At 46.5% G+C, this 23058-nt stretch overlaps 1 protein-coding gene across 1 annotated transcript in view; it reads right to left on the reverse strand.

Annotated features, from left to right (window-relative positions):
* The window catches only part of SCFD2 (sec1 family domain containing 2), a 421592-nt gene that overhangs the window by 26766 nt on the left and 371768 nt on the right, over positions 1–23058 (reverse strand). Inside the window, exon 6 of the mRNA XM_041724100.1 lies at positions 9045–9190. Within this exon, the coding sequence (XP_041580034.1) occupies positions 9045–9190 (146 nt within the window). The remainder of the gene's footprint in view (positions 1–9044; positions 9191–23058) is intronic.

The raw sequence follows: 23058 nt of genomic DNA on the forward strand, positions 1-23058 counted from the left end.
GAGGACAGAGAGTAGGTCCCCCAACCTACAAAAAACACAACAAGGTCTGTTGCTGGCTATAGGATGTACTTCCTGTAAGGGAGGAGCGTGGTGATGGTAGGAGCTCAGACACAGGAAAAGTCTATAATCTGGCTAAAATACTAGACTTAGTACCTGCCCTGTGCAAGGAGCAGTAGGCTGGGGGTGGTGGGACTGTCCTCCCCAGGGCGGTGCGGGCGGGCAGGGGAAAGCAGGAAGTGTGGAGGGACTGGTGATCTTGCCCCCTGCCCTGCTCCACTTTCTGCTAAGCTCTGGGCAACGGAGCACCCAGTACAAAATACCCACCAAGATGGGGTGCCCCTTGGGGATGAACAGAGATTTGGAAGGGCCAGTCCCTTAATCCCTTCATTCTTGGGATTTTGTCATCATTGTGCCACTGGAGAAGGTTGTAAATCTTTTTTATTTTATTTTTTTGAGGTTTTCTACAATTTTATTTGTAAAACAGAGAGCTAGACCTCTAAGATAAGATCCAGCTCAAACAACTTGGAAATACCTTGAACTTTGTTTTATTTTATTTATTTATTTATTTATTTATTTATTTATTTATTTAAATAACAAATTTATTTTTTATTGGTGTTCAATTTGCCAACATACAGAATAACACCCAGTGCTCATCCTGTCAAGTGCCCCCCTCAGTCACCCATTCACCCCCACCGCCCGCCCTCCTCCCCTTCCACCACCCCTAGTTCATTTCCCAGAGTTAGGAGTCTTCATGTTCTGTCTCCCTTTCTATTTTATTTTATTTTATTTTATTTTATTTTTTTAAATTTTTTTTTTAATTTTTTAAATTTATTTATGATAGGCACACAGTGAGAGAGAGAGAGAGGCAGAGACACAGGCAGAGGGAGAAGCAGGCTCCATGCACCGGGAGCCCGACGTGGGATTCGATCCCGGGTCTCCAGGATCGCGCCCTGGGCCAAAGGCAGGCGCCAAACCGCTGCGCCACCCAGGGATCCCTATTTTATTTTATTTTTAAGTAGGTAGGTGACATTTATTTAGAGCGGGAAAAGAAATTACAACTTCGACACGGAAAACAACAGATCACAAACACATCACCTAATCCAGAACAGTAACATCAATGCTTTCGTTAATTAATTGCCTGACCCAGCTCCGTGATACTCATTTCTTAGATTGCTCGGCTGCACGCTGTCTGATTATCTTTTCGCTGGACAGCAATTTTGAAAAAATCATTTTCTATAGAGATGTGATAGTGATGAAGCTATCGTGTCTCAACTCCAAACCCTGTCTCCTGTACTTAGTTCTGCGATGCTGGCCAGGACTCAGCAAACCGCACATGCTCTGCCAACCAGACCTTGTACACTCTGCTGACAGGGACCACTAGAGGGATATAGTGGAGGCAGGAAGCCCAATGGGGAACATGCTCTTCCCGGCTTGTTCCCACCACATCACCCCAGCACTGGCTCCTCACCACTGGACGCCGTCCCTTCTCTTGACTTTGAAGTCACAGCATCCAATAAATTATCTTTCTCGTTAAAGCCAGTCTGAGCTTTTTTCTGTTATTTTCTATTTTTACTTATAATCAAAAGTACACTAAACCTTATATTTTATTAAAGAGACGTCGACGGGTTTTCCCACTTCAATATAGAGAAGAAGACCTCTAATTCTTTACTAAAACAACAAAGCACAGCAGAACGAAATAATCGTCCATTTCAAGAGCACAGCTTGGGAAAGGCTTTCTCAGGCATAAAAGTAGTACTGGCCTCACGACTTCTTAGCAAACACATTTCTTAGTTTTTCCAATTAGGGTTTTTAATGATGAGAACCCTTGGCTCCTTCCTCTCAGCCACTTCGGTTGGATCGCCTTGTGTCCTGAATCATGTCCCTGAAATCTGATTGGAATGCACTGCTTCAGCAATGGCTTCTTGGCTGGAAACCCTCCGACTGTCATGGAATTTCCCATTTAGCCAAAAGCCACCCACTCCTCAGCAAAGGATCACGCAGAAGGTGGTGATCGGGGAGGCCCATGTCCCCCCCCAGTGCTCTGCGTAACGTTTTCCTTATGTGTTAGGGAGGAATGGAGGGGGGATCAGCTTGTGGTTTACTCCAACATTAAGAGAGTTGGGCAGAGTAATTTAATTTTCCTAATCAAATGTTCTCTGTCAGTTCACCTTTGGGGGGTAGGGAGGTGAGGAATTAAAAACACAAGCAAATTTGTTCTTTCCTTTTCTTGTTGGTCATTTATTCCTCGCTTACATCACATCTGGTGTGTGTGAACCATGGGGGGGGGGTCTCTGGCCCGCACCCCCATACAGGTACCCAGGCTCCTTCTATCGGGTGGCTCCACCATCTAGGGCACTTGAATCCCACACGGAAGCCTTTGCACCTCATCCGCAGATGATGAAAGAGGGAGAGCGTGGAGGATTTACAGAGAGATTTTATGGGCTCAGCCTGAAAGCGATCTGTACCACTTCTACCCATTGTTCATTGGCCAGAGTTAGTCACAAACCTACACTTGCCCACAAGGGAGTCTGGAAATTGTGGTCTAACTGTGCCCAGGAGGACAAGGAAAATGGGAGTCTGGGGAACATATGGATTGTCTCTGCCACAGCCACACCGTAGAGTCTGCATTGAAACATTAATATGATTATTTCCTTAAGTGGCAAGTTGCATGTTATAGGCAAAGGATTATTAAACCCTTTTCCCTTCTTCTGCGTAAGAATTTGACCTTTGGTTAACTTTCCAGCTCTGTTTCCCTGGAAACCTGATAAGAGAAGAATGTCAAACTGTAGCCAGGCAAGATGGCTTATGATAAAAATGACCCCTGCTTAAGTAAATTGCATTAGACTGGGGAGAGCTTTAAATATTGGACAGAAAGCCAGAGCTTTGGGCTTTGATGACTCTTGCATAGCTGGGCACGTCCCTTGGAGGAACGCTGGAAGCTACGTCCGTGGAATTGTTCTAGAAAAACTGGCTCCTATAGGATATGAAGTTTTTAAGCCAGGAGACTCCCACCCCCAACCCTCCCCCACGAATGAGTCTAGTTCTCTCACTTCTGAGTTGTTACCTTGGGACCTAAGTCGAGGAACTCCTGGGTAACTGCATGGACTACTCCATGAGCGGTCTCGAGGACTAGAAGGAAAATGCCTGCTGCTTGCTCGTGGCTAGCTCTGTTCCTGTCCCAGGCAGACTGGTGCCAAGTGGGGGCTTTGACCACACAGCCAACTAATCCATTAGGCACAGAAGGCACAGTGCCTAGAGCCCACAAGACTCTTAGGGGTCTGTGGAAATGTATTAGTTTAAAAGCAGAAGGAAAAAAACATGAACTTTTAGGTCAAATATAATGTTTTGATATATAATATTGTCTCTGTACCAATGCAATTGTACAATATAATTTTTAATTTTTTTTTAATGGAGGAAGGGGTCCATAAAGGCAAAATGAGTAGGACCATGAAAATCATAATGCGGCCCTTTACGACAGTCTCATGAGGATAGCCTGAAGGTTTGGTAGAGCCTAACGAGGTCCCTGGTTGGTATTATATGTGAAAAAGTACAAAAAGAGATTGATCTTTTACCAGAAACTCTCTTTTTCCTTTAAATGGCCAGTATCCCTTCCAGAACAAACTAGGCTTTTAAAAATAACCATATTTAATCAAACTATGAAGAACAGAATATTTGTGTCTATGTCTCTGGTTACTCTTTTTGTGGTGGATACGAGATGATGGTAGGCCTAAAAGATTCTTTTATTGGCCTGATTCTAGCTCTTGAACAGAGGTATCGAGTACAGCAGCAGTTTCTGACATTCTACGCAAGTCAGCGACAGTTTCTAGAAACTAGTCTAACTCCAACATCTTCCTGAATTTGGTGCACCTTCATGATGGTCCAAGATAACCAGTTTCCAGGAAAATCTCAATTGTTGCCACAACCACATCTCATCAGTCAGTGCTGCTGCCCTTGGCTTTGTTGGTTGGTGTTGGGCAGCCACGGACCCTCTTGGCCCGATTACTGAAAAGGCTACTCCCTTTTCTGCAAGACTGACTCTAAGTAACCAAGTCCTCAGGAAAACCAGACTTGTAGAGAGAGCATTCATTTTGTCTCAATCCATGACTGTACAGAAAAAAACATCTGCTCAAAACTGCTGATGGCTTTGACTGTTCCGTGGCTTATTTATTTTTATTTTTTGCTATACTAGCCCTGATTTTTTTCCCCCCTTTCATCTTCTTAAAGGAAATGGTTTGAGCTGCAGATTGAAAAGTGGTTCATTTGCCTCTCTGTTCACCCATCTATCCATCCATCTATCCATCCTTCCTTCAAACCAGCAGATTACTTGGTAAAAATTTGAGTGTAGTCCCTTTACCTTCAATATCAAAAACAAAACAAAACAAACAAACAAACAAACAAAAAAACAAAAAAGCAAAAAAAAAAAAAAAATCCCAAAGTCCAAAGCCTTGAACTAATTGGCAAGAGTTCACCTAGGCAGTTAGAAGTGGGCTACAGGACAGAGCCAAGTGTCCTGGCCCCCACTGTAGTCCCATCTTGAGTTGGCTTCTTTCAAAAGGGGCACTAGCAGGTTAGGAAAATAGAATCAGGAGGAGGAAAAAGAAAAGAGCTTGGAAGGAACAGCCAGGGCTGGGGATTGTTGACGAAGAGCCTGGGCCTACAGACCCTTCGGAGAGCCACATTTCACCAGGCACCAGATGAGTCGGGCCTCCCTGGGCACCGCTGGTTCTAAATGCTCTTGCTCAGCCTGCCAGAGGCCCAAGACAGTACGCATCTGTGGCCAGTCTTCTCCAGCACAGCACGGCACAGCGCTTTGAGACTTCTGCCAAAGCAAGTCATGCAAGAGTCAGACAGCATTTTGTCTGAAAGGGCACATAAGCTCTTCGCCCTGAGACGTCGGCCTAATATCCTCCTGATGCTGTGGCTCGGGGAAAGCTGCACATCAAACACCGCGGCATTCAGGGAGGAGGTGAAGCCTCCCGTTATACTGGAACATTCGCAGTAAGAAACAAAAGCATAAGAAGACTTGCTGCACAGGCCAACCCGGGGCTTAGGTTTCCACTCACTAGAGTCTAGGAAAAACACAACCTTTCCAAACCATCGGGCGTCAGCTGTAAACCCTTACTGTACCCAGCAGCTAACAGTACAGTCAGCTTGAGAATGATTCCCCTTCGATGTGGCCCATCTCCCAGCAAAGGAGAAGGTGAAATGCTACAAGAGAGGACGAAAAAGAGGCCTATTTTGTCATCACTGCGACTGTTACAGCTAATGCTTACCCAGTGCTGTCTTCGCTAGCTCCTGTCCTAAGAGTTTCACATTTACTCAATCATTTGAGCATCTTTATGAGGGCGCTACTACTATTATTAGCTCCTTGGTTCAGTCGAGGAACTAGGCACAGAGGGGTGAAGTAACCTGCTTCAGGGCACGGAGTTGGTGGGCCTATGGACCTATGAACTCAATGCTGCTCTGCTGGGCTGTTAACCTCCATGCTAACCTCTGTCTCACTAAGAATTAAGAGCATAAGAAATGCCATTGTGGATAAGACTCCTAGTCCAGAATCCTTCAATCCATCTATCCACCCATCCATCCATCCATCCATCCATCCATCCATCCATCCATCCACCAACCTACCCACCCACTAGGTGGCAAGCACCGAGCTAGGCCCTACAGATACACCATGGTGACAAACATGGGTGCTGCGTCCAGCTTTGGTGGAATGTTCTGCAAGTCGAAAGCTTCAGTGGCAGCCTCATGATCCCCATCATGCCCACTCTCCTGGCTGCAGCCAGCAGTGGGACCAGTTCCCTTGAAGAGCCAGGTCTGTAGTGCCCTTCTGAGGTCATTTCCGGACATGCAGTCTAGATCCCACTCCTCCAGCTCTTCCAGAGATTTTATATGTAGTTAATTTCTTGCATGAAATCATGTTCTCCTTGAAATGCTGAGAGTGGTCTGCTCTCTGGCCTATGGCTGTGGCTGACATATTTTCCTAAATTTTAGGGCAAAGGGACGGAGGTAGAAGAAGAGGGGCCTCAGGTGCTAGCAGGGGTAACGGGAGTGGCTGTGAGAGAGGAGAGGGGTGCTAGAAGGGGGAGTGGGGCAGGTAGGGGCCCTGGGAATTCACGGCACTGGTCAGAGCTGGAATAGGAATCTGCAGCTAGACCAGGGCTAGTGCTTTCCTCGGTATCCCAGGGAGCCCAGAACATCTCAACTAGACATTGTAGAAATAGCACGGAGCTAGATAGAAAGCACACTTTTTAAATTTTTATTTTATTTTTCCTGGAGGCTTAGGGCTGAGGACCAAGGTGGGAGAATACCTAGAGAGTTGCCCAGTCAAGGCCCATCCTCAAAACTAGACACAGCTGGACTCTGACTCTAATGTCAACATTTATTTCTTTCTCATTATACATACTTTGCATTCCCCCAAATCCTCCAATATATGATGAAAATATATGTACTGCATTCAAGATGCCCCAACAAATATTCCTTAAGCATTCACTATATGGGAAATACCACTCTAGACCCTGAGGATACGGCAGTGAACAGACCAGATCAAAATTCCTGTCCTGGGATCCCTGGGTGGCGCAGCAGTTTGGCGCCTGCCTTTGGCCCAGGGCGTGATCCTGGAGACCCGGGATCGAATCCCACATCGGGCTCCCGGTGCATGGAGCCTGCTTCTCCCTCTGCCTGTGTCTCTGCCTCTCTCTCTCTCTCTCTGTGTGACTATCATAAATTAAAAAAAAAAAAAAAAAGTCAAAATTCCTGTCCTCGCTGGGCTTACGTCTATGGTTGAAAAACTTTAAATTCAAAAATTATCAAAAAACCCAGACAGGTAAAAATCACCCATGATATCATCAAAAACTTGTTCTCTATCCACATAAATACAAAGCAGGAGGTCAGAGTTCCTCCTCATCCTTCCAACCCTTCCCATCCCCCACAGGGTAACCATTATACAGTTTTCCTTAATTTTTAAAGACTTACTAAATGTACATAACCATATAGTTTTTATTTTATTTTTTAAATGAAGATAGAAAAATACTTGAATGATCTACATGTTTTTTGTTTTTTTTTTTTCTTCATTGAACAGATCATAAACCTCTGTTTTGGTTTGAGTTCTCCAAGAAGTGGAGCCTGAGCCAAGGATTCACATACAGTCCTGCTAAGCACATTTGGGGTCATCTCATTCATTTTAATGGTCTCACAGCATTTCACAGCATGTGTTTGTATCATCATTTACTAAATCCCCTTAAGATACACATATACTCCCCAGCTCGCCCCTATCTCCCACTCACTGACATTTAGGATTTTCAGTGAATGGGTTGATGGCATTGATTCACTGTAAGGGAGTAACCGCAGAACAGGGTTCCCAAGGCCATAACCACAGAACAGGGTTCTGGGGTCCAGAAAATGACAGTGTTGGCAGCAGGGAGATAAAGTCTAGGAAATTTATCATCGTCCTTATCATGCCTGAGATTTATAGCTAATGCATGTTTATGTGAATCTGGCTAAACTAGTCACAATGGTCACAAAACTGAAAAAAGCTTATTAACTTAGTGGTTTATTTGCACTTTATCAAGTATAGCAGCCACTTCCTTCTTGACATTCCTTGGTCTAAATCTCATCATAAACCACCAGTTCTGTGTCTCCTAGACCTAGTCCATGCCGCTGTACTTAAGACTGGAGACTTTTTCAGTGACCAAACTACATATGATGAATGATCTGAGTGATTTTGTCTGTATTTTGTGGTGATGGTGTTCTCAGGTCATTGAGCAAAGGATGGGAATTTATGTTACTAAGTTGAGAGCCAGTTTCCAAGGTCTTTCATATGTTGGTGGGTGATTTCAGATGCCCATCAGGACCATCAACCAGTATTTCTAGAGCCTCCATGAAATCCATGATATGGCGGGGAGGAGGTTTTGTATTGGGAGCCCAAACCCTGCATCTGGCCCTGGCCACCTGCGTGTCTGTGGCATGTCACCTGGCCTTCCTGGATCTCGGGGTAATAATGCTTCCCTGGCTTACTTCTTGTGAGGATCAAAGCACAAGCCGAATGTGGGAGCACTCTTCAAGTATCGGCTACTGTAAGACTATATGGGAGGAAGAGTCTGGATTTTGCTAGCTGTAGCAGATAGCCTTAGCTCCTGTCTACATGCCCAGCTTAAATCACCAGCATCCTTCCTGAAGCTGAGCCCCTCACTATGGCAGAGTCCCCACTAACAGCACACTCAGCTTCCCAAACAGTTGTAGCAAATGGAGTGGATTTTACTTAGATTTCATGGGGAGACGAAGGGGAAGATGCTTGCACACACTCCACTAATGAGCTTTCCCATCAGAAACATCTGTTTTTCCTTCAGCGCTCATCTTTGGCCACCAGGAACCTCAGTTCTGTCTCCATCCTTGTCCAGTAGGCACGGTCCGGCTTCAATGACTCCAGCTCTTCTTCATTCCTTAAGCTTCCCTTTGGGTCTTTGTGGCCCCTCCCCCATCACTGAGCTTTTAATCTTGGATTCTCATACTATCTTCCCAATCACTGTTCAAAACACTCTTCTAAAGTTCCCCCACTGCCCTTAGCAAGTATGAGGGTGTGGGGGTGGGGGCGGATGTCAAATAAGAAAGGTTTTGCTGTCACATACTTCTTTTTTTCTTGCCACAGTATTATCAGGTAATTTTGTTCAAGTTGTTCAGAATGTTTTGGGACTGCTTAGATCTAGAAGCCTGGGAATCACAGGCCAGATCCTCACCAGCACTCACAGTAACTAGGGCCCAAAAGGACTTGCCTAAGATTGTAGAATAAGTATGTGACAGCTACAGAGCAGTGGCTGGCCCCCAGTCCAGTGCTCTTCTCCCTGCATCAAGCCTGTGGTGGAAATGAATCAAGAGGCTTTCAGACTCAGGCGAACCCAGATCTCTCAACTGGAAGGAGGCTTGGAGTTCATCTAGAACAAATCCCTCATTGTAGAGAGGCCATAATGGTAACCTTTTTTTTTCAGTCTCTGAATCCTAAAACTACAACACAGATTAGATGGTTACTTTAAAACATATGTACTTGCCTGGTGGGTATGGTTTCCAGGAACATACACAGACTTAAACTGTTTCATGAGATTCCGAGCTCCAGCGATATCCCGAAGCGAGGCAAAGAGCTCATCCACAGCAATTTTGGATTTGTGAAATGTCAGCTTAATTGAAGAGTCACAGCCTGAAACAATCCAGAGATATTTTCTTGGGTGAACAAATCTTTAAAATAAGTTTTAATCATGACAGCTGGAGCTCCATGTAACATAGTTGGATTTTTTTTTTAACCCTATTTTACCCTGGCTGTTCCCCAGCGGGGCCGTCTTAATCATCTATGAGCAAGGAAACGTACTACAGGTAAATGCCTTTGACAGAAGTAGAACTCAGAATTGCCTGGGATGGCAGCCACTGGCTTCAGGCCCCACACTGTAGAAGCGTCACAGAAAGAAAGCTCGCTCGGGTCTGACTATCCTCAGAACAGAGCTGTGGGAAAATAGGGAGAGACACAAAGGAAAGTCCCAGACAGTGCTGTGATGAACCTCTCTTGCTTGAATCCCACCAGCGGTTTCCATAAAATAGAAGAGCAAGACTGGGAGGTTATAGAGCTGTTCCAGGAACAGATCTTGCTGGGATGGGCATCTGCCTAATGTGCCAACAAAGCATATGGTGTATTTCAAAAGGCAGCCCTTCAGAGCTGATAACACACAAAGAGGGCCTAATAAGAAGACTATTCTCGGCAACGATTCTATTTTTCTTTGACACTTATAATAGCCAGATTTATTCTCTATCTTGTTAGAAGCCCATTCAGGAGAGAAATGATCATGGAGAAGTCAGAAGTTTAAAAAATCAAGATCCAAGATGAGTTGTTTTTTTTTGGCTCTCTCTAATACTCTGATACATTAACTCATTAATGCTCACGGCACCCTTAGGAGATAGGAGCTATTATTTGCCCCACTTTAAGGACGCAGGAACCAAGGTTCAGAGTGGTTAAGTAACACCCTGTGAGCAGGTGCTGTCAATGCTCTGCCCACATCCCCTCGTCACCCTGGATGCACCACCCGTAGGTCTGGGGAACAGTTCTTGCGTACTCTGACTCTGCATGTCTCTCTGTTTGTCTCTGTGTTTCTGTCTCTGTCTCTATCTCTCTTCTTGTCTGTGGGCTTCCTCTGGTTGTGGAAGCATGCTTTGCCTTTGTGTGGGCAGGCTGGAAGTCCTAGGAGGTCGGCATTCGTAGGAACAACCCAGCTTCTCATTCCCTGGGGGGACAATTCTGAATTGCCATCTCCAAAGCCTTTGCTCAGTCCCAGAAGGATGGAGACCTACTTGTCCCCAGTGGTATCTCACTAATTAATGCACCTTTATTGGTTTTCCTTCCTTCCCCGGCTCACTTTCCTACTTCTTGACCATGCTTCCTCTAATAGCTTTCCAAATACAGTACCTGCACCCAGAATCCCTGTCACAGGACACCAGAACTTCCAGAGGCATTTATCTACGTATTTATTTAGATTTTATTTATTTATCCATGAGAGTCACACAGAGAGAGGCAGAGACACAGGCAGAGGGAGAAGCAGGCTCCCTGCGGGGAGCCCAATGTGGGACTCGATTTGGGACCCTGGGATCACGACCTGAGCCAAAGACAGATGCTCAACCCCTGAGCCACCCATGTTGCCCCTTCCAGAGGCACTTAAACACAAACGGCCTGGATCCAGAGCCTGTTTTCTTTTTTGGGAACAGCTTTATCGAGATGTCATTCATGTACCATACAAATGAAAGCGTATAATCCAGTAGCTCTTAGTGTATTCACATAGTTGTACGACCACCATCAGCACAATACAAGAGAGGAAAGCCCATTCTTGGAACCGTCACGCCCCTTTACCACCCTGTTCCCAGGCCCTGACACCACTGATCTGTGTTCTGTGTCTATGGATTTACCATTTTTGGACATTTCATATAAATGGACCCACAGAATATATGATCTTTTGGGACTGGCTTCTTTTACTTAGTACACTGGTTTCAAGGTGCATCCAGGTTGCCGTATACATCACTACTTCATTTCTTTTTATTGCTGACTAACATTCGCCATATGGCTGCACCACATTTTATACAGGCGTTCATCAGTTGATGGGCATTTGGGATATTTTCACGTTTTGGCTATCATGAATAACGCTGCTGGTTCTCTATCTATATAAGGTTTTGTGTAGACCTACATTTTTCATTTCTCTTGACTGTATATCTGGGAGTAGTACTGTTGCCAGAGAGTTGGTAACTCTGTGTTTGACCCTTTGAGGAATCGCCAGGTTGTTGTCCGAAGTGACCTACCGTTTGACACTCCTACCAGCAGTGGAAGAGGGTTGCAATTTTTTTCTGCATCCTCAACAACGCTTGTCATTATCTTCTTGATTGATCCTAATGGGTGTGAAATGTGGAGACGCTTATTGATTCTGATAGGGAGAAGTTGTTTTTAGGGAATAGAGGTAGATCCAAACAAGCTTAATGTACGATGGAATGTACCTAAAGTATACGGGATCACCTACAGGAACCCGGCCACAGCGGACACAGCCAGGTGGCATGTGAGTCCCTGGCACACTGTATATAATGACTCTCGAAGGGAGGTCAAATTCTGAACCGTCTTTACCAACAACACTTTTGACATGGAATGTGCAGATCTTTTCCCCACACCTGCCGATTCTCTGATTCTCCAGGCACCCACTGAGGTCCAAAGATTCAGTTCAAATCTGACACTAAATAAAGTGTTAGTGCAGACCTTGCAGTTGAGGGACTCGGGTCCTCAAGGCTATTCCCACTCCACACGTCAGGTGCAAGTGCCAGATGGCCACGGCTACTCCTGACAGACCGGCTACCAATGGAGGGTTCCTGTGACCCCTTCCTCAGGTTCAGCATTTGCTAGGACAGCTCATGGAACTCAGGAAAGTGCTTTATGTACTATTACTGGTTCATTACAAGGGATAAGACTCAGGAACAGTCAAAGGGAGGAAATGCATAGTGCAACATAGGTGGAAGGAGCACAGAGCTTCCCTGCCCCCTTGAGGTGCTCTACCTTTCCAGCACCTTCATGTGTTCACTAACCCAGAAGCTCTTCCAAGCCTGTCGGTTAAGGGTTTGTATGGAGGTTTCATTACATGGCATCATTGATTAAATCACTGGCCATAGGTGCTTCACCCAACTTCCAGCTCCTCTCCCTTTGCTGGAGGTTGGGGGGTAGGGCTGAAAACTCCAACTCTCTAAACATGCCCTTGTCTTTCTGGCAATCAGCCCTCCATCCTGAGGCTGTCAGGGGGCCCCAACCACCAGTCATCCCATCAGCATACAAGACGCTCTTATCACTCTGGAGATTCCAAGGGTTCTAATAGCTGTGTGCCAGGACCTGGGGACCAACACCAGTATGTCTATTTCTCATTGTTCCTAAAAATGCTCTGACCAGTCTTTAATTCTTGGTTTCCAGAAAATGTCCGACTCATGTCATTAAAAAAAATAAGTTAGGGGCACCTGGGTGGCTTAGTCAGTTAAGTGGCTGCCCTCTGCTCAGGTTATGATCTCAGGGTCCTGGGATCGGGCCCCAAGTCAGGCTCCCTCCTCAGCGGGGAGTCTGCTTCTCCCTCTTTCCCTTCCTCGCTTGTGCTCTCTCTCTCTCAAATAAATAAATAAATAAAAATTTTTAGAAAAAAAATCAGTGTGGTCAAGCATAGTGAGAGAAAGCCTCCATGTTCAGTGAACTGTGGTGAGGGGAGGAGAGGGATAGAGCAAAGTCAGGAGTTTGTGTGAATTCCCCAGAATTCTATGTCAAGCTTTATGGAAAGGAGAAAGTGTGTTGTTTTCTGAGGAGCACGTCCATAACTTCCTCCCGATTGTTACAGAGGCTCATGACCAAGAAGAGTTAAGATCCACAGGTACCTGGTAGGTATGGATATCGCACCATGCTTACCCTCGGCATGGCAGCCCTAGCTGAGATAGATGTACCAGCGTGTGCTTTAGTCAATAACCAACTAGAAGAAACCCTGGAAGGTTATGGCTTCTCACTCATTCATGTAGCCTCTTTCCTTAAACTCTTAGTTGAGCCATTCAAAACTTGGGAAATCCTATCAATTATATCTAAGTGGTGGACATTCTGTACTAGTCTTTGAGGTAAAAAAAAAAAAAAAAAAAAAAAAAAAAGGTATAAAACCAAGAAGAAGGCATCACTAGTTCCAATACCATGCACAATGTTTCAATTCCTCTAAAACACAATTCAGCTAATAGGCTTAATCTTTTTTTTTGAGAGAGAAATAGAGTGGGTGCACAAGCAATGGAGGAGGGGCTGGGGCAGATGGAGGGCGAGATAATCTTTTTTTTTTTCTCTTAAAGATTTACTTAGTTATTTGAGAGAAAGAGAGAGAGAGAGAGAGAGAGAGCGAGCATGAGGGACAAAGGGAGAGGAAGACAGACAACCTCAAGCAGACTCCCTGCTGAGTGTGGAGCCAGAGGTGGGGCTCCATCTCAAGACCTAAGATCATGACTTGAGCTGAAATGGAGAGGCAGCTGTTTAAACTGACTGAGCCACCCAGGTACCCCCGGGCTAACTTTTTAAATTTAAAGTAAATTATTTTCTATCAAACGGAAAGATTCACCTGATTCTTCATATGGTCTGTTTCAAGTTTTTTGGAAAGTGAGTAATATGAGGTTCATCCATGAACCGAGTGGAATAGAATCACCTACCAGATTATAGATTACTGAAAATTATAGATAAATTCATGGAAATTGTGGATTATGCATTAAAGTTAATGTATAATTGCAAAGAGTCAGCTCAACTGTGGAGCAGATTGACAGAAACACTGTTTACAGATCACTGGTAAATTAAGCTCAAAGGAACCCAACTGAAGAATAAGGCTATCACGCCATCAGGAAGGAAAACACAAAGTCCTAAATTCACAAATAAAATAAAACTTTCCTGAAAAATAGTCAATTATTTTCATTGTTCATCCAAACTGCACATGAGCAACTTCTGTCCAAAGCATTAACTCTTTCGAATTATGTTCCGCAACGTACATGTTTCTGGGACTCCAGGCCAGTCTCAGAGCATTATCCATACTTATATCAATCTTCACCAAAAGCGGGATTTACACTCACTTCCCCAAAACCTATAATAAGAGTCTAACACACACACACACACACACACACACACACACACACACACACACACACGCACTTTAGAAACGTGGATCAGAGAAGATAAATGACTTTAGGCCGGATCACATGGCCATCCCTGGCAAAGTCAGCGTTCACCATGTCCCGCTGACCACAACCCGAGCTCCTCCGTGTCCACCGCCTCCCCCCACCCAGAATCTCCTCTGTGAACGTGGCTCGTCCCAGATTCACGCTGCCATCAGTAGCTAACGGTGATGTGGGCACAAAAGCTTTGACACAGGGTGACTTTTTTCCGTGACATTAGTCGTAGCTACAATCACTGGAGGCTCCCTGCGTCCTCACCTGTGCCTGGTGCTTCGCTAAGAAGTGTGCACCTGTCACCTTACTGAACCTCCAGAGAGACACAACGAGGTAGGCACTAAGGGCACTCCCACTTTGCGGATGGGGAAACCGAGCCACAGAGCAGGTAAGCGACACGGTGGTCACTCCACTGACGAGCAGCAAAGCTAAGAGTCAAACCCTTGCAGTCTGACTCCAGGGACGGTCCCGGTCGCCACTCCGCTCTGCTGTCGCTCCCATGCGCTGCGACCACAGACAGAAAAGATCAATGACTCTTCATTCAGCCTTGATACCGAAGAAACGCTTTTAAAACGGAGCGAGGAGCAAATGCCTTTCTTCCCGGGAAGACCTGTGCCCGTCCCTCGGGGTGGCTGCTGACGTGGTGCTTGGCAGTCATGCCCCGGGCCCGACTTCTGCAGGCGCACGAGGTGTGAGGTCCCCCAGGCAGGCCGTATCCCCTCCTCTGGATCTTCGCTCCGCAAGGCGCTGTATTCAGTTACTTCTAATAACCCCGACAGCCCTTCCATTAAGCCCGCTTGGGAGATAACAGTGTTTTGTAAGGGAACTCTTAAGTGTACAGTTCCAGTCAATTCTCATTTAATCCACTTAGTTAAATAGATAATAAACCAGAAGCTGATCCTAGCCTTTAGCCAAGCACGGTGTGTGTAGTTCAGTTGCCTACGTTTTGATAAGGGAGGCCCCCGGTCCCCCAGGGCACCCCTGTGTTCTTCTAAAAGAGGGGATGACTCATTCCCCTGCAATTTCTTTCTCTGGAGGGCTTGGGGCTCTCCTGGGCAGGGGTCCGGTTACTCCTCGGAGCAATAAAATAGGGCTCCTGTGCCCATGGCTCCCCTCCCTCTCCGGCTGGTCCCCTCTCCCCCGTCTCCACTTACTGAGGTTCCTTAACTGCAGCAGAAAAAGAGAGAAAGAGAGAGAGCGAAGTGGTTTCCATGGCTCTGTTCGCTGCAGGGACCCACGTTTCCCGCGACAACAAAGCGAAAATGAAGTGAGGCTGCATAGCTGACGTCCCCCTGGGATGGCTGAAATGAAGCTGTGCCCCTCGCTCCAGTCGGCCTGGTTCTCTCCTGTTTGCTCTCTCGGGGAGCAGGCTTGAAGCCTTCTGGTGCTCGCGGAACCTTTTCAAATAAGCCCCCTTTCCATACGTTGGGTACTAAGGAAAATACAGCGTCTCCTTGACCAGGAGGCTGCTGTGTGCAAGGTCTTTGTCTGGCCTGGAGCTGAAGCAGCCCTCATCCGAGGCCTTCCAAAACTCACACGTGAGCGCACATGCACACACACGCACATACGTGCCCATGCATGCCTGCGCACACACGCAAGCAGAGGCACGTCACTTCGTCACTTGTGTGGCTGGGTACATGGGGGCGGGGGAGGCATGGCTATAATGGGATTTGAAATGTTTCCCCCTTTAGCAGGATGACTGTCCTCCCAGGCCAAAAGGTCCCTTGCATCTGATCGGGAAAGAGCTAGGGTCAAAAAATACGTGAACCTCGTCGAAAGGCCCTTTTCTCATCTGGACCCAAGTTATCGAAGACTAGCTTGATCGTTACCCTCCCGCGGGCCCCGAGTTGGTGAACATCAGGCCGCTTCAGGGGGCCCAGCTCCGTGGGCTCCTGGGGCAGTGAGAGAAAAGGTCAGCTGCGAGTGTGACTGGCCAGAAAGGACAGAGCCCTGGGAGGTCATGACCTTCCCCATCCATCCAGCAGCCTGACATTGCCTTTATCTCCCTCTTCAAACCATCATTTCAAAAATAGGGTCTTTTCTCCTGGCTCTCACTAAATGTCCAGCAAATGAGAACAAAAAAACCAATATAAACAGCCGAGGAAACCTTAGCAAGTGCCATCGCGACTGGGATCTTTTAGGGAGGTTGGGTTACTGTGTAAAACCACTCTCGTGTAGGGCAGTCCTCATAAGCGTAAAGGTACAAGTATAAGAAAAGTCAATTTTCGAAGGTGGTTGGGATGGATAGGTGATCGTGAGTCCTTCATTTCTTTTTTTCTTTTTTCTTTTTTAAAGATTGTATTTATTTATCCACGAGAAATATACAGAGAGAGGCAGAGACACAGGCAGAGGGAGAAGCAGGCTCCCTGAGGGAAGTCCGGTGCAGAACTCGATCCCAGGACCCCATATCACGTCCTGAGCCAAAGGCAGATGCTCAACCACTGAGCCACCCAGGTGTCCTGATTGTGAGTCCTTCAAACAGGGGATCAATTTTGTTTAAAATTAAATCACAAGGGCAGCCCTGGTAGCTCAGCGGTTTAGCACCGCCTTCGGCCCAGGGCCTGATACTGGAGACCGAGGATCGAGTCCCGTGTCGGACTCCCTGCATGGAGCCTGCTTCTCCCTCTGCCTGTGTCTCTGCCTCTCTCTCTGTGTGTCTCTCATGAATAAATAAATACAATCTTTAAAAAAAAAAAAAGAAATTTATAAAATTAAATCACAAATGTCCATTTATTCACTAATCTTTGAGGAAAGGCTAAGATCCTCTCTTTGAGTATTATCTGTTGGACACAGGTCTGTCTTTAAAAAACCCACCAGGTATCATGTACAATTTCTAACTCGAGTCCATTTCAAGTAGAACAAGAAGTCAGAGACATCTGCAGCATGATCAGAGAGCAGGGTGCTTCTAGATTTTAACTTTCTCCCTCAGTCTTTTACAGTCACCTTGTTCACACCTAGTCCAAAAGGGATTTTACAGTGACTCATCTTGACTGAGTCTTTCAAAAAGTCTTCAGTTCGGTTTTTACTGAAATGAATTTCTTGTCAAGTTCGTATCTCATCCCGAATGTGGGAACATTTAATTAAAGTTTGCAACTTAATAAGAAGCACGACTGGCATAAGCAGGCTTTTGACTCTTGGGAATCACACCACACAGCTGGGAAGAACAGATGTGCCCGGCACATGGAGATGGCCCTGGAGCCACGAGGGGTCAGAGTTTTGGTGTCAGTCATTGTATTTTACGGAGGGATCGCAGAATGTCAGTTATTCTGGTGAACGGGTCACGTGGAAGCTGGTTGAGCATACAGGAGTTACACACACGTTATTTGTAGTCGTCATGTTTATACCATATATAAATGAAAAAGGTGTATGTATAAGCGTATTTCTGAGGTTCCATGCTTATACACAGGCAATTGTATCAACTGTACTGATCAATCTCCCATTTGATGACCTCATGTGACTTTTAAGTTCTTTTACTATAAAAAAAAATCATAATCTGGGTTGTCAGCTCGAGCACTTACAGGGCTGATTTCCTCTTTCTTTCTTCTTTCTTTCTTTCTTTCTTTCTTTCTTTCTTTCTTTCTTTCTTTCTTTCTCCTTCCTTCCTTCCTTCCTTCCTTCCTTCCTTCCTTCCTTCCTTCCTTCCTTCCTTCCTTCCTTCCTTTTCTTTTTTTGATTTCCTCTTTCATTGTAAAGTCCTGCATCTATACCACACGGCAAAGGCCACCTCGGCAGGTGTGGAGCCGATGGTGTAAATATGAAGGGTGTGTTGGTGAGGCTGGCCTAACAGAGAAATGTGGAGTCAGAAATAAACAGGTGAGGCCACGGAGGGCCCAGAACGGGGACCATGGGGGCTGACCACGTCCTGAAGTCCTTCTATAAGCTTCTTCTGGGGCTCCCACTCCACACGGATCCCATGGCCTCTTTGTTCACTGAATCCTGTTCAAGGGCCTGAAATATCCTGGCCTGTGGCCTAAGTGATGGCTCACATGGCAAAGGAGGAAAGGAGGAGGGGTTGGCATAAGCTCAGGTGGGAGCAGGGGCGCTCCTTGGTTTACCGTGGGTTTCTATCTAGCACGGTGCATGGCTCACAGGAGCACCCACTAAATATTTCTTAAATAAATGAATGGGGGAAATAGGGAGGCGATAGGAAAGAAGAGTTGAATCAGACCAAGCGTGTTATAAAGCAACAGCGTGGATTCTTGAGGAGCTAATAAACTATCTCCGCAGGAAATTTCAAACAAAGAGCTCCCTGATGGTTTTGAGCAATTGCAGCCTACATGCGTAAGTGGATCAGCACCCAAAAAGGCTACTTCAGAAGAGCAACCTCAATTGACCACATAAATTCTGAATGTTTAACAAGCAAAACGAAACTCTGCATGGTTTAGAGAGACCTGCGTATGAGAGCAAACTTTTAAAAAGAAGAAGAATGAGGAATACAGACTTCAGAGAGACGTGGTGACCTCTGCAGGGCGGGGTGGTGGTGGGAGTAGGTGCGTAAGCAGCTCCCTAAGATAGGGTGGTGGGGTCGTGGGTGTTATTATATAATTATGCTATATACCATGTATCAGACAACCTTTTAAATGTATCAGCTATCATCTTAAAAAATATACCAAAATAAAAACCAGTCAGGCCACTTTTTAAGCCTTCCGGCAAATTCGGGTTTTTAAAACCGTTGACAAAAGTAAGAAGTGACAGCTGCAATCTTTGATCATCAGGCAGGTCTGGGATGTGTCGTGGGCTGGGAAAGACTTGTATAGTCACGAGATGATGTGACTGCGCAGAATTCTAGCCTGAGCTCTGAGGCTCTTCCGTGAAAAAAAACAAAAAACAAAAAACAAAACAAAACAAAAAAAAACGGGTGGTAGGGAAGCCTGAAGGAAGAAAACCCGTCAGAAATATGCTTTGGAACTTGCATTTTTAATGGCAGGCTGCAAGGTCAAGTTGGCAGCCAGGCCCAGAATGCAGGATGCAGGCCGTGGGACAAGAAGCCCTTGATGCTGAACGTCCGTGCTGCTTCAGGACGCACCAAGGAGGCGGTGAATCAGACAACCCTGGTTCATCGCTGGAACGAGGAAAGAGCCCCTACTCTTTCAAAACACTCCAAGATGTCTCTGAAAAATCTCTCTGAGGCAAGCTTTTCTGACTGCCCTAACTATAATCATAGTTTCTTGATCTTAAGATTTTTGTGGTTACGTAAGGGAGGCACGAAGGACTTTGTAAAAAGTGTTGTGATCCTGCATCATATTAAATAATATGATTGCACCTGCCGGTCATATGTTATCCTATTAAATTGAGCCAAATCACCTTGGACAAAGAGACCCTCAAGCAAATACCCTGTTTGAGGTGATTTCTTGGAAAAGGCAGGACTGGATGTTTGGATGGGTTATATAATCTACGACCAGGCTTATCACCAACAGGAAAATCAGATCTCTCTCATATCAGTTCGACTTTTCCAAGAATGCGACCTGCTACAAGCGCGGGAAGCGCCCACAGAGCCACTCACACCAGAGCTCGCGTTCACAAACCTTCCCATTCCCAAGGAGGGCAGCACGCAGGCTGCGGACGGTGATCTCAGACGTGTTCTCAAACCAGCATGTCTCACTCTGAGTGTTTTCCCAACAGGCTCATAGTTTTTACTCTGTTGCATCTGTTTCTACTGAATTATAAATTTGCCATTTCTACTATATGTCCCCTTTCGAAGTGTTGACACGTCTGGTGGTTTGGAATAGCTCAAAACAGCTTGCTGGACTCCCAGACAAGGGACAAGGGATCACCTGCATCTGGTCGTTTTCAAAAGCTGGCAGGTGTCAGAGCACCTGGGAGCCACGTGGCACCTCACGGGAGACTTGTGACAAAGGACTACCGCTGATCTCATCTTCTGAACCAGGAGGAAAACGAGCCTATATTATGCGCACGCCAAGGGCGTCGTCCAAGCATTACGGTAAGCACAGTTGGCAGTTTTTATGTTGGTATTTGCTTGCATCTTGTTTGTTCTTTTTGGGTGCCACGAAGCTGAAGCAACCCCAAAGGTAAGAAAACACGAGGACATAAACCTATGATGGGGAAAATCTGACCTGCTCAGTTTAGCTTTCTTTGCATTGGGAAGACAGCCATAATTTTATTTTATTTTATTTTTTTATTTTTTTATTTTTTAATAAATTAATTTTTATGTGTTCAATTTACCAACATACAGAATAACACCCAGTGCTCATCCCATCAAGTGTCCCCCTCAGTGCCCGTCACCCATTCCCCCCCACCCCCGCCCTCCTCCCCTTCCACTACCCCTAGTTCGTTTCCCAGAGTTAGGAGTCTATGTTCTGTCTCCCTTCCTGATATTTCCCACACATTCTGACAGCCATAATTTTATGTTAGCGGGGAAGTGCACGGTTTCAGAACCAACGGGCCCATCTGACATTTGGAAAGAAAGGGAAAGAGAAGCCCCAATGCTCCTTCCATGGATGGCCTCTCTGAGACCCGCTAGATCCCATCTGTGGTCCAGGAAGCGTGCCTGAGGTGGACACCTGCAGCCAGCTCCGTACCTGTTACCCCACACACTCTGTCCCTCCCTGTTCTTTAGTGCAGAGAAGTGTGTGTGTCGTGGGGACGGGGCTGCTCTATCTGATGCAGCTGCAGCTGCACCCGGAAGGCTCCCTGGAGGTGGAGGCCAAGAAGGAAGCTGCGAGACACCACGCTGAAGGCACTCTTTCTGCTCCTTTCCACATCTTAGCCTAGGTCCGGTCTTGTCGCTGGTTTTAAAAGCAGCACCAAAGGTCCGCTGCCCATGAAGGATCCTTAGGAGATAAGGCTGTATTTTATTTTAGGAAGGCTAATAAAATCGAGGGTGCGGGAATAATGTGGTGTCGTTTCTGGCTGTGATGGGTCCCTGGGAAATGCTCTTACCCAGGTTATGATGAATAAATCACTCAGGGTCTGGCTTGCCTGCGCATTACACCAACCTGAGCTAGGGCTAATTGTCCATTTGTAAGAAAGGATGAAATAAAAAAGTTGAAATCACGGCACATTTAAAAGCTTTTCAAATTACCGCCTGACCTTCCTTGCCTCTTGTTCTCATCGTCATCCGAGGAGTTTTTTTGCTTTTTTTTTTTTTTTTTTTTAAACCTAAGACTTTTCTTTTCCATTATGTTTCTTGAACTCCAGCCTTGCTGGGCTTGTTATCATGAGATTTGTTAAGCACGGAGGAACAGTGGTGTTCTTTTAATTCATATTTTGGGAGAAGGCTAGGTGGTTAATAATATGGGATCATTTTCTGATCTATTTGAGAAAAAGGGAAGAATAAAAGGGAAGCTTATTGGCCTAAGGTTTCTTTCATCCCTTTTGTTTCTTAAAAGAATAGCAGAGCAAATGGAGTTTATTTTCCTTCCAGTAGCAGACAGATCAAATGAGCCCCCCTCCTCTGCCCTCCCCCAACACACAAAATCCCTCTCTGCCTCAGTCTCAGCTTCCCTTGCACCTGCTGTTGTAAATCTCCATTGAACCGAGCCAGCATCCCCACGCCTGAAATTTAAGCTCCCACTAAATGAGGCCTCTGATCTATCACTTCTCTGTGCTTTCTTTTGGAGGCGGTGTGGATTAGCGTGTGGGTTCGCCATGCCTGATTCAGATGGGACAAAGTCCAGAGAGGGCTGCCAGTGGGCCCGTGGCATGGGGAGAAGGGGAGAAGGACCGTATTTCCCTCATCTCTCTGGGAGGCAAAGGAAAACCCTGAGGGTGGACCCCAGGAACACATGCAGAGAACTCAGGGGAGCTGATGGGCAGATGCCCGGCCCCCCAACCTCAGGGTTCAGGGCACACTGAAGGAGCAGGAGAGAAGGCGGCTGCTTCCCCTGCCTGGCTGGCCCTGGGGATGGGGCCAGGCTTCCCGCGTGGTGGAGTGGGCCCCTGTGTGCAGCCTTCTGTGTGCTTGGACCTGTCCTGAGCCCAATCCAGCCTTGCTCCTGCGGTGTCTCTCAGCCACCCCCTCCGGCCTCCGATGGAGAGAGCTCAGGTGGAGGGTACGTCTGCAGGGCAACACATATGAGTGATCACAAAGTCTTAGGGTTTCCAGGCTTTCACTGGCTTCCCAGGGACATTCTTGGGCTCACAGCTGTTTTCACAGTGACTCGATGGCCACCATGTGTCATGCAGGGTGAGTATGGTGGGGGGGGCCTGGGCTCCCAGCAGGTGCCCCTCCCCCCTGATGGGGATGGGGATGCATGGGAGAGCTGGTGAGCTATGGCCAGCTCTGAGATCTCAAGGCAGAACAGACACTTAACAGCAGACGGTCGCAACTTCCCTGGCCTTGCAACGGCAGGGAGTGGGAAGCTAGTTTAGAAACAAAAACTCCCAAATGGTTGGGGTTTCCTGTGGCCTTCCACTGGGGGCACCAAGAGCAGTCGACCCAGAGGTCCAGGCTGGTGACATTTGAATTCTCTCTCGCGTACCACCTCACAGCTGCCTTCATTTCTACACCAATTCTCGCCTCTCCCCAGGTCATAAAACCAAACCAAACTGTGTGGACAGCGCAGGACCAGGCCTAACGAACAGTCCCGTTGCCACAAAGGTTTCATTGTGAGCTCATAAAACGAGCCGGTTCTCAGAACTCAACGGGTTTGGCGCCTCCTGTGGAGCCGGGTACCCAGGAGGTGGTCAGTACGTGCAACATGTGGCTAGATGCACAATGTGTGGTTCTTTTGACGAGAACAACAAAACCTACAAAACCAAACTGAAACTCTAGGGAGAGTTGTTGGCTGTGGCTTCAGGGTACTGCGTTTCCAGGCTGGGCTGCTGGTTGTGAAAAGCCTGAGGGCCTGATCTCAGGGAGAAGCAGCAGCT

This window comes from Vulpes lagopus, chromosome 12, assembly GCF_018345385.1.
Source record: "Vulpes lagopus strain Blue_001 chromosome 12, ASM1834538v1, whole genome shotgun sequence".
Taxonomy (NCBI): Eukaryota; Metazoa; Chordata; class Mammalia; order Carnivora; family Canidae; genus Vulpes; species Vulpes lagopus.